At 46.8% G+C, this 12,304-nt stretch overlaps 1 protein-coding gene across 1 annotated transcript; it reads right to left on the bottom strand.

Moving 5' to 3' along the window:
• Nucleotides 1–4,358: 4,358 nt before the first annotated feature.
• LOC101562952 (olfactory receptor 1F12) lies at nt 4,359–5,300 on the bottom strand. The gene has a single exon (XM_004628423.1). It carries the CDS (start codon nt 5,298–5,300, stop codon nt 4,359–4,361), a length of 942 nt encoding a protein of 313 aa, XP_004628480.1.
• Nucleotides 5,301–12,304: the final 7,004 nt, after the last annotated feature.

Raw genomic sequence — 12,304 nt, 5'->3', positions numbered from 1 at the left:
CTGGGTACCAGCTAAAATAAAGCGCTTCCTTAACTTTTGGACTTGCCTCATTGTCATCTGATTTTTGAGCTACAACACCTCCCACAGGGCTGATCGCGACCCGGCGCTCGCGCTGGAAGGGCGGAGTGGCTCCCCTCTCTGGGAGCTGGTCCCGGGGTACCCTGGGGTGGGAGGGTCGAGAGGCGCCACTGCTCCGGCCGGGATGGCGTAACCGGCCGCTTCCGGCGGGGTACCGATCGGTGTCCCTTCCCCGTGTGTACTTCTGGATCGGTAGACTTCCCGGGCTTCGACCCGGTTTCCCAGGAGACCTCCCCAAAGTTCCGGAGTTCCCAAGGGCAGAAGGAGGATGCGTGGTTTTAAGATTTTCTTCGTGTGGTAGTACGCTTGGCACTGTTGTGTCTCCCTATGTCCTCGGCCTCGGCATTACTTTGAGGTGATGAAATTGTAGTTCATGTAGCAGGGATGTTAAAAAAACAAAAACAAAAAAACTTCACCTATGATGCAAAACCGTGCCCCAGTGCAGCCGTTTCTGGATCTCTTTGTCATCTTCTTACCCAGGCAGAACACAGATATACAAAATTGGGTTAAACACAATCGCTGGATTAATGGTGTTAATTGTAACCCTAGGTGCAGGCAATTTCTAGTATCCAATCTATAAGAACTGTAGATTGATGTAGATTTACATTTACTCGTTTTCAAGTCTCCTTTTAAATTTTTTTAAAAAAATCATTTATTTTTTCATTCATTTATTTGGTGCAGGATCTCACCATGCAGCTTGGATTGGTAGCGATCCTCCTGCCTCAGCCTCCCCAGGCTGGGATTACAGACGTGCCCCACTATTCCTGCTTTTAGTGCCTGCATGTGGCACTGGGGATCGAAGGGGTTCTTGTGCTTGCCAGGCAGGTGCTTAGATTGTCGAGCTGTCTCCGCAGCCCATCTCCTTTTTGTGCCACCTCTGAATATAATCACTATCACGAAATTTGTTTGGTGTTCCCCTGATTCCTTTTTATCAGAAAATAGTTATATTGAATACATATGTACGTCCAAATAATGGCTTAATTTTAGTTATCTCCAAAAGGCCTCATGCGGTATGTAACCTGTTTACTTTTCTGTCATTAAGATTTATTCATATTGTTGAGTTAAAATTATGAGTGTATAACATTCCAGTTGTGAAGACAGCACTGCGTGGGCTGACTGACCGTAGTCTCCCTTCTATGGGTTAGTGCAGCAATTTCAGCGGTTGGTCCCTTTGCTTTCGCTTGAGTTGGCTGCATTTTATTCTCAGTAGCGTAGCTCCAGTGATATTGTTTAAGTGTAAATTCTATCACAAAACTTAAGTTTAAAATCCTTCAGCAAGGGCTGGCCAAATAGCTCAGGGGACTAAAGCGCCCAGGCCGGTTCATCCCGGCTGGTCACGCTCCCCCGTAACCTGGGGCACACTGAGACCGCGATTGAGACTGGGCGTGGTGGTGCATGCCTGTAATCCCAGCACTTGGGAGGCTGAACACAGGGGACTCACTACAAGTCCCATCTGTGTAGTGAGACCCTGCACCCTGTAGACCCTGTACTAAATACATAAAAAAACCCTGTTAAAATCCTTCAGCAGCTCCCCATTTCATTACAGATAAAGCTGAAGTCCTTAGCATGGCCTACAAAATCCTACATAAATTTTACTGTGTATAACCTGGTGCAAGATTATACATAAATGCTCATTCTCCTCCGCTCCAAAGGAATTTCTTCTTGTCTGGAGTACCCAAGTCACACTCGTGCATGGAACAAGGTTCTGCTTCTTTGCTGTCTGCTCACTTCCCACTCTTCCACTTTTGTGCAGCTTCTATCTTCTCAGTAAGATTTATCTCGCACCTGCCCTTCTCCCCACCCCCAGCCCCGCGGGTGGAACCCAGCGCCTCGGGCAGGGCCGAGCAGGGGCTGTGTTGTGGGCTACACATTCTGCCCTCCATCACATTTTCTAGTGCTGTGTAATTTATGCATCTTGTTGATGTCCCCCTGGGCTGCAGTGTAGCATCTTTAAAGTCATGGTACTTGTTTGTTTTGTTCACTACTATATGCCAGAATTTAGGAGGGGCTTGTCGCGAAATCTACTCACAATATTTGTCAGACGAATGGGCATTTAGGTTGTTTCCACTTGCAGAAATTACCAACAATGCTTCTAGGAATCTTCTTGTCCACGCACGGAGCTTCAGGAATACTATTACTGGCTGTAGGGTATATATGTGTCAAACATTGGAAAATAGCGTCCAGTTGTTTTCCAAAATTTATTTTATCATCCATGCTGAGACAGTCCTGTTTCTAACAGTCTCTTTAACAGTTGGCTTGGTAGACTTTTTAAGTTTTTCCAACTGAATGAACATAAAATATGGCCTTTATAAACTCCCAGAGATGGGACATCTTTTCACATTGTGTTTCATGCACTGTGATACAACTGCTCAAACCTTTTGCCCATTTTTCTATTCCTTGAACTTGTCTTCAGGTTTGTATGGGTACATACTCTAGGTACCATGTTTTTGTTGGGTTTATGTGTTGAAAACACTTTCTCCTAATTGTATGTTTTTGTTTTGGTTGTGGTTCTCTTGATGAACAAAAGTTGTTAATTTGCATATGATAAATTTATTTATTTATTTATTTATTTTTTGCGGAACCGGGGATTGAACTCAATGATAAATTCATTGATATTTTTGTTTACCATGAGCAATTAGTGAGAGCTTTCAGAAAGGGCTCCCACCTAGCAGCACTCCCAGCAACTCTAGAAGTACGTCTTCAGTTCTGAAGAGCGACCTGGCAGGCACAGTCCCTGCTGCGTGTTGCACGTGGAAAGTTGACATAGTCTTTCAGTCTTCCTTACACTTAGGGTAAGGACATGTGTTCCTTGTGTGACCAATCAGGTATGCCTTCCCATTATTTGAATTGAGTGCAGGGGTTACAAGGAACTAGAGGCCTTAGAAAATCTCTTGTGGCAGTGGCACAAATGTGAGTCTGTGGATTGGCAGTGGCTGAACGCTAGTCAGAGGTATCCCGTGTTGGGGCACCCAGAAGCCGGGGGGCAAGCTGCAACACCCACTGCACTGACAATGTTTTCAGCTAACTTGTAAGATGGTTTCAGATGTTGTTTTGGCTCTGATCTGAATATAGGTCCCTGAGCCTTGTTCTTCAGCCTTATTGGTAATTTTACAAAATCTTCAACTCTTTTCATCATTCTTTCTGATTTTCATTTATCATATCACATGAAACTAATTGAGCATATTTTTTACAGGGTTTAAAGAGATAGTTGCAGTGATGTTACAAAATATAGGAGATATGGCATACAGAAAAATGTACACCATCAGGGCTCTGGGGAACATTGGGTACACAGTGAAATCAGATATGAGCTACAGATCAAGTCACAGTTATGATTTCTCATGTAGGTAACTCTATGCATATTCCAGAGCAAATAACAAGTGTACAGTTTTAAATGTTAACATGATAATTGATATGCTTTTTAGGGCTGGGCATGGTGGTACACCATGGGTGTGTAATCCCAGCACGAGGCAGGAGGATCACTGTGAGTTCAAGGCCAGCATGAACTACATAGTGCAGCCCTATCTGAACCCTCCCATCAGCCAAAAAAAGTTTATAGGCATTCTTCACGGCCTAGCACAATCCAGACGTACATGAAAGTTTTGTATTTTACACAAGAGAGTGAAGACAGGTTCTAGGAAATGCACACAACATAAGCATAGGATGTAAGTACAGAAGAGTAGAGTGAAAATGATGGTGTATTCCTAGCTTTTACCAACTGCTAATAGTTGACCCACTCCTACACTATCCATCTTCCTGCTGTGTTCTGAATATTTTCATCATGCCTATGTAAAGCTCATCCACACTCGGCACAGAGCAAGCGCTGCCTCCTTCCTGCAGCTTTGCTTGGGTCCCGAATCTCATATCTTCTCCCTCTGACTTCACATTGGAGTTGTGGTCTGAAGCTTTTATAACCTAGCGCATTCTGTAGCGTTTTTCATACACAACAATATGATTACCTAGGAATAAAACAGTCCTGGGGAAGTGCTCCCTGTGCCCTCTCTGGTACATTTGTATGTTATTCTGGGCCTTATGTGGTGTCTTTGTAATACATCAAAATGTTGATACCATATTTATTGTGATTTTTCAGAGACCTGAGATAATAAATCTTTGTCTACATCTATAGACTTTTGGGAGACTCCAGTGGATAAGATCTGTGATTATGTCACTTCTAGAATGTGTGGCCAGCTCTGGTCAGTGACAAATTTAGCTAGGTTGGTAACAGCAGATTGGTAATTGACAATGAAAACAATTATCTCCCTAGAGTTTTTCTTTTGCTAAACTTATTGGGAAAAGATTTTGTGGTAGCCTAGGATCTTTTTTAAAGCCCCTTTCAGCTCATTATTCCTTAGGCTATAAATAAAGGGATTCAACACAGGGGCTACAACCATGAAAATTACTGATGCAGCTGAGTCTTTTTCAGTGGAATGGTTGGACAAAGGGGTCATATAGACCCCTGTGATTGCTCCATAGAAAAGAACTACCAAGGCAAGGTGAGATCCACAGGTGGAGAAAGCCTTGAGTTTTCCTCGGGCAGAGGGAACTTTCATCACAGCAGAGACAATGCGACTGTAGGATCCCAAGATGCCCACTGAAGGAACCACAAAGATAAGCCCCACCACAGCCAGAACCATCAGCTGATTCAGACTGGTATCTGAGCAGGAAAGGGGAAGGAGAGAGTTGATGTCACAGAAGAAATGGTGGATGACGTTGGCAGAGCAGAAGTGCAGACGAGCCATCATGAGAGTATGTAAGAGGGGATTCAGAATTGCAATGACCCAGGGAGTGGCCACCAGAGAGGCACACAGGTGTGGGGTCATGATGGTGGAGTAATGCAGAGGATGGCAGATGGCCACGTAGCGGTCGTACGCCATCACCGTGAGAAGGAAGTTGTCCATGTTGGCAAACATCATACAGAAGTACATCTGAGCCAGGCATCCGGGGTAGGAGATGGATTGAGTCTGGGTTTGGATGTTCAATAGCATCTTGGGGACTGTAGCTGAGGCAAGGCAGAGGTCAACGAAGGACAGATTGGCAAGAAAAAAGTACATAGGTGTGTGTAGGCCATGGTCTGCGCCGATGACCAGCAAAATGAGGATGTTTCCAAACAGCCCAGTTAAATAAAGACACAGGAACAGTGCAAAGAGAAGTGCCTGTTGTTCTAGCCAATCTGAGAAGCCCAGGAGAAGAAATTCTGAGACACTGGTTAGGTTTTCCTTTTCCATTGCTTAGGTGTATCTGCATGAAGACCCAAAAACTGAGATAAGATTTTCCTTGATAAAAAAGTAATTGCTGTCTGCATATTCACCTAGTCTTAGAGCTGCTCACCACGTGATCTGTTTCGGGCCACGCTGTCTCCTCTGTCCTGCTCACTCCCCCTTCCCGGAGCCTTGGTGAGCCCCTGTGTCTCGCCAGCTGTCTGCACTCACTCCCGTCCTGAAGCCTCGTGTGGTCCTCACTTCCCGGCACCTGTACCTACCTCTTCTCGGTGGGCAGGGATGCTTTCTCTGCTCTTGCACACTGTGGTCACACCGACCTTTGCACATCTGTGTCGCGTCCTTACCTGTCTGTTGCCCGTGGGACCACATTCAGGCGTTTACCTACTGAGTGGCTGCATCCCAATCACTGAGAGGGAAATGGAGTTTTCCCAAGTATTTCTCCATCCTGTGTGAACCACCCTGTTTGGAAACAGGTCAGACACCACTTGGGATGCGTAGGGTGCATACAAGTACCTTGTCTGGTTGGGTTACATTTAAAAATAAAAGCATTAATTTGCTTGAAAAACGTAAGCCTCCGAAATAGTTTACATGAACTGTGAGCATCCGAGAAACATTTACCAATGCGTTAGAGTTACAGACACAAGTGGTTATGTGACACATGCAGATAAGCCCGAAGAGCACACAGGAAGCTGGTCAAGTCAGAAGGACAGATGTAAAGGGTTCTCAATGTTTTTGTAATATTTTAACTGTGCTTAAAAGGAAATTTTCATGTACACAAAGTGTCATTAGTTTGGTTATCCATTTCTTGGCACTGTATAAAGCACAAAGTGAGTTCTCTAGTTAGGTTGTGGAGGAAAAAGGTGTTTTCACTGAAAATAAACAAGTAGGCATTTACATACACAGATGATGGCTTTTTTTTTTTTTTTTTCCATATACTTTAGGGAAGGGTCTAAAGGGTGTTCAGGGTCCCACTACTAGGTCTGACTCATAGTGATCTGCCTGTTTACAGCCTCCCAAGTGCTGGGATTACAGGCGCGCCACCACGCCCAGTCTCAGTCGCTGTCTCAGCGCGCCCGGGGCGGGGCCGGCGCGGAAGGCCTGGGATCGAACCCAGAATCCAGGATTGAAGCCCGAACCCAGGATCGAACCTTGAACCCAGGATCGAACCTGGTCCCTGCGCCTGCTTGCAGGCGCTTTAATCCTCTGAACATGTGTTGGTCCCTTACATATACAATTGAGAGAGTGTCCACACCCAAGGCTGAGGAGGAGGAAAGATGCTGGGAGCGAGGGCTGTGGGGGTGGCCGCGCTGAAACCAGCTCCCTCCCTCAGGAGCTGGGTAGTGCGGCAGCCGCAGGGCTCCCGGAGCTGGGTAACTGCAGTGAGCCGCCCTCCTGCTTGTGGTCTTCCCCACGTACCCTTCCCATCATGCTTCCTAAAGAATTTCCTTCCGAAACAAGAATTTCTCTGCTTTCCTTCCAAAATTATATTCCTCAACTTAAAAAAAAAAAATCAACTCAAATTCAAATTCCAAATTCTTTATCATGGCTCTTCTTAATCTCTTTAGCCTTCTGTCTTGCTATGATCAATTTCTCACCCTTAGAATTTTCTACAGACACTGAATTTCATGTCTATGTGACTTTTCTTCCTTGAAAATCCTCTGTACATGCTGTTTAGAGCTTCCCCTAAGGCATTCTTTATTCTGTTTTGCCTTCATATCATTCATCATTGTTGAGAATTTTTTTGTCCTCCCCTTTGATTTTTTTCATATATTTCTGATCTGCATTAGAAAAACATAAAGTCTGTAAGAGAAGGTAGTTTATCTTTTTTTTTTTTTTTTAACAAAAACCACTGCACGTGTAGGATAGCACCCAGTATGTATGTATTTGTTGAATGAATGAATATTCAAGATGCATAGATGCGGGCCGCTTTTTTGATATTACTAGATAGTGACCTGTAGGCCATACATTGTACAGGTATTTTCTTTTCATGACTCCGTTCTGCTTATAAGAGTTTGCAGAACACAGACACTGTCTTATTCTTTTATAAATGATGATTTATATTCACTTATGAAATCAGGCTGCTTTGGGGGCTGGAATGAGTTGGATGCCCGAGAAGGCGAGACAGGACCTCGGGTGACTTCTCTGTTGGTTCTCCGCTCCACCCAGCAGCTGTGTCGCGCAAGAGGGATGGAGAGTAGGGAGTGAAGACTAAAGCAGGCGTACGCTCTGAGCGCCACCTCCTCAGGGAGGAGACCCGGCGGAAGAGAGGCTCCTGCGCTTGTGTGCAGGCGAGGGGTGTGTGTGTGTGTGTGTGTGTGCGTGCGCGCGCGCGGTGCCTTGGGGTCCAGCGAGCGTGGACTTGTGTGAGAATTTCCTGTGGACATCACGGAGGAAGGATTTGCATTATGAAATTATCAAATGGCCGGAAGTGAAGGGAAGAGCAACTATGCCCTTTGCAGAAGCAGGAACGCTCCAGGCGCCAGAGGTCCTCTCTGGAAGGCCCCTTCTCATGCGTGCTGTGCTCCGCCGCCGCCGCACCCCGCCGCACCCCGCCGCAGCACAGCACAAGTCCCTGCTGGCACCACCTGCCGTGGTTGCTGCTTGGGTCCTCCGGTGCCAAGTCATAGTTACTCCCGCACGTCAGTGCCTGTAGGTGATAGCACTGTGGTGATAGCAAACACCTTCTCCTCAACTTTCCATGAGGAAAGTGATTTCGCTATTGAAAATGGGATGAAACAACGAGAAGCACGTGAAATCAGCCAAGTGGCTTGTACAACTGGAATGAAATTTAAAAACTCACCAACATTGAAATGGAAAAACAGGTTACCAGCATGGCGTCTCTGCCACACCGTCTTCATAGGTTCTCCATTGTCACAGCCCTATCAAATACATCGGATGATCTCAGCACGCGGATGCTGAGTTCAGTGTTATCAGGACTTGAATTAAGATTTCTTTATTTGAAATTCAGCCCACCTTTCACTCAGTCACTACTGCCTCAGGGATTGTGCACCTTCGCAGAGGGACATACCCATCAGTTATTAGTTCTGCAGGTGGTTATGAGGCACCTACTGTGTGTGAGGTGACACTTGGGGACCTCTGAATGTATCTTACTTGAAAGACATACCTTCCTGTGTCTCCTTCAACCTGTTCACGTCCCAGGAACTTACTGGTGCTCGTCACAGCCTCTGTGCAGAGTACTTAGATTCCAGGTCTTTCTCAGAAGTAACAAGACACATGGAGGAGTGTTTCCCTTTCTGCAGGATGTGTAAGGTCAGAAGAGAGGGGACCTGCACAGCTTATACCTGCGGCACTGAAATTTAAAAGGTTTTCTGCAGCCTCTGGGACCCTGATCTTGCCAAAGCTCCTTCAACTCCAGAGTAATCACTTCACTCCCTTGTGGGTTTCCCAGTGGCAGCCGCTCTCTGGGGAGATTCAAGAAACTGAAAGGCTTGGAGGTTTGCTCGTAGGTTTTTAGGAAGGGATGATAACACCCTCCTGCTCCATCTCCTGAGAAGCTGCCAGACAGTGAGCATTACACCAACACCAGACAACCCTTCTTAATTGGAAGACTGTTTCTCCCTCACTAGAACTGAGCTATTCTCTAACTCCAGGCTTGTCTCCTCTGGTTGAAGCATCCCGTTAGCAATAATACCCGAATGCCTGAATATCTGTGTTGCAATCAAAAGACCCACTTTGTAGTGAAGGCGGTGAGACGAAGGGCGTATTGTCGGGATTCACTGGTCTTACCACGTGTTCTTTCCCACAGAAGCTCTGGGCCTAAAATGACAGTGGCATGGCCCCTTCCAGGCTCAGTGGATGTGTTAGCTTGGGGTGAACACTGGGATGAAACAAGAAAAGATGACCAGGTTACAGTGACATGTGCTCATCACCATAATGGACCTAGGTGACAGAAGAGATAGTGAACAGGTAGCTCCCCCTCCCCCCATGACAAACTCCTGCAAAACAAGTGGCTTAAAATACCAAATGCTTATTTACCCCACTATTATGAGTCAGAAATTTGGGCTACTCAGCTGAGTAGCTCCTCTGGTCTCGGTTAGCGGGTGCCTGAAGGGTTCCCTTGGGGCTGACTGGCCTAGGACGGCAGCAGCCGGGTTGGCTGGATCTGTTTGATGTGTGTCTCATCTTTCAGTAGGAGGCGCTTGGCTTGCGGTAGAGGCACATTTAGGGGAGAGAAGGCAAGCTATGGGCAGGGAGAAGTAAGGGAGAGGGGGAGAAATGGAGGAAGAGAAAAGCAAGGGGGAGGGAGAGGGGAAGGAGGAGGAGAAGGAGTGGGGGGAAGAGTGAAGAAAGACCTCCTCAGCTTAGGTTTAACATGCAGTAGGTTAAGGTCTGTAAGTCAGGGGTCACACACCATCACTTGCACTTCATTCTGTTGGCCAATGTATCAAAGACCGATCTAGTTCTAAGGGTGGGGGGAAGAATCTGCCTCTTGATGGAAGGCACCTTCAAGCCTCACAGCATACAACAGGCAGAAGGCAGACTTGCGGCTACTTTTGCAATCGGCTAAGGATGAAGAAGGAATGATACTTTTAATCATGACTTCTAAAGAACCGCTGTTGGAACTTGGGCTCCTCCTATGAACTTAGGCTTTGCTAGGGCTGAGGTCCTGATTTACACAGGAGAGTGTTTCCATCAGAGAACAGGGTGAGAGTTTCACTGACCTTGACACTGCTACTATCACCTGGCCACTCTGTGCTGCTCCAGCCAGCAGAGCAGCAGGCAAAGGACGGTGCTACTGTGCCAGGGGGAAAGCCACGCTTTGCCACCACACGGACCTCAGCTGCTGCTCTCCATGGAGTTAAGGAGCAGTATATATGGGAGCCAGAGGCACAGTGTGGCGTGACAGCGGCCATGAGAGAAAAACACAGTTCCCCTCAGGATGAGTGTCCGATGCCTCCCCAGGCAAGCAATGTAGAGGGACAAAAGTGACAACTGAGCACCTGGTAGAGGAAATCTACTTTGCACATGCAGTTGTTGAACAGCTGCTGTGATGAGATGGCGGCATTTTAATGAACCTTTTTGCATTAGTATGTTTGGAGGTTGTGCTGCCAGCCACCTGAAAAGGGACTCTGATGACTTGGACACGAAGCGATGCACTTAGATTATGTGGTAGATTGTTTCGCAAACCTCTGTGGACACTGGAAAATTATCGAGCCCTTACGTTTTGCTATTGCAGCCGTAATTCCAGAGGGTACATCTGTGCACTTGGATTGCTCCAGAGTTGAATGCTGCTCTAATTGCACAGGACCCGGGTAGGGGATCCCCTGGGCACTTGCCGCAAGTGTGGGATGGCTGATAACCCACTGCGTGAAGTAAGACCGGGAGGCGTGGGGTCACTAGAGGCATTCCTGCCTCTTTGTGGGACTGAATGCAGAGTCTTTGCTCTGAGCTACATCCTCAGACCTTTTTATTGTTTTATTTTGAGACAGGGCTTTGCAAAGTTGCTAGATTTCGCAGGTTGGGTTTGGACTTGTGAGCTTCCTGCTCTAGCCTCCGGAACACAGGGCTTGTCATCACAGTGGTGGGGTGATGGCCTTGGAGGCGCCACCACGTCTTGCCGTCTGCTTCGCCTTTATCCTCTTATGACAAATGTAGGCTGGGCTGCCTGGAGCGTATGTCGGGATCGTGCGTGCGACTGAGCACCCAGTCCCTGCACAGAGGGGCGAAGTTGGTGATGTAATCTCAACTTCACGCCCACGTTTCTTCCTTACTCGGCTCCTCTTCTTTTTGTCCTGATGGTCATCTCTGTTGCCTCAAGCTCTGGGAAAGGCTTGACAAAGACAAACTTATCTGCGCCTCTTGGGGACTGTAAAATAATCTTGATAATAAGTATAAAGTTAGCAGTATTGAACATAGAAGGTGTCTGGAGGCTTGAGAATGCCAGTCACATAGGCACAGATTTCAGAGAAAGAAAGGCCACCTAAGACAGCGCTTGAGGTGCTGAGTATTTAATGATTAATTACTTAATGCGTAATTGAGGGGGAGAAGTGAGGATCAGGGCAGAAAAAAGCAACTGTGATTGAGCAATTTCTGGTGCTTCATGCAGACCAAGTTGAGAGGCAGGCTGTCCAAGGGCCTCAGTGCCTAGGGGATAAGAGAGCCCCTCTTTGTAGGCTTTATTCCAGGGGTCCTCCTTAGTCTCAGAACAAATATCAGAGAGGACTCCCTGGTGCTTCTGGCAGAGGGAGAAGGAAAGGAAAGTAGCTCTTTTAAAATATGTGTGAAATTCTTGTTCCTTGAGGCAAGGCCTACCCTAAAACAGGAGCCTAAGCCCGTGGGGTTTTACTGAAGCTCAATGAGGGCTGTGTGCCTAACTCCAGCCTGCTGTAGCCTCCATGTGGGGGAAGGGAAGTGCCAAAGCCAGCCCCCTCGAGCCTCTTGTCCCACGTAAATGGGTGAAAGTAAATGAAACTCAGAAGCACTGTGGCGTTGTTCACAGCCTGGGACCTAAGCTCACCGAAAGAGCAAGATATAATCGCGGGGCTACAGACCCTTGTCCCGCTGTCGCAGCCGACCACCACCCTGTAAAGATCTCCTCACTAGAGTGTCTGTTACTCAGTACGCGCTGTCCGGCGTTCAACAAATATTTTATAATATTATATTTAGAAACAAATATTATAAAATACTTGTTTCTAAAAGGCAAATATGCTGTGTAAAAAATCTGAGCAAGTATAGGAAACAGATTAGTATATGATAGGGATGGTAGAATTATTAAATTGTGAGTTTAAAACAACAGCAATTAGTATGCTAAGGGCTCTAACAGGAAAATCAGACAACGCTGGGAGTGTAAGAGCAGTGTCAACTGCTGTATCAGGCAGATGTAGGGATCCCAGGGGGCTGCGACACTGTCCTGAGTGTCGCTTCCTGTATGCCCCAAAGTGTAGGCTCCCTCTCACTTGGGGTATGGTCTGAATGCTTTTGCTCCCCATTTCATGTGTTGAAAGCCTTCTCCCCAGTGGCGTGCTATTTGAGGTGGTGTCTTGAGAAGG

This window comes from Octodon degus, unplaced genomic scaffold (assembly GCF_000260255.1).
Source record: "Octodon degus isolate 3935 unplaced genomic scaffold, OctDeg1.0 scaffold00023, whole genome shotgun sequence".
Classification (NCBI taxonomy): domain Eukaryota; kingdom Metazoa; phylum Chordata; class Mammalia; order Rodentia; family Octodontidae; genus Octodon; species Octodon degus.
Note: the sequence above shows the minus strand (reverse complement) of the source record. Positions and strands in the feature narration are given on the sequence as shown.

Excerpts from the sequence above, each read along its gene's own strand:
- LOC101562952 (XM_004628423.1), bottom strand. The coding sequence starts at position 5,300 with ATGGAAAAGGAAAACCTAACCAGTGTCTCAGAATTTCTTCTCCTGGGC.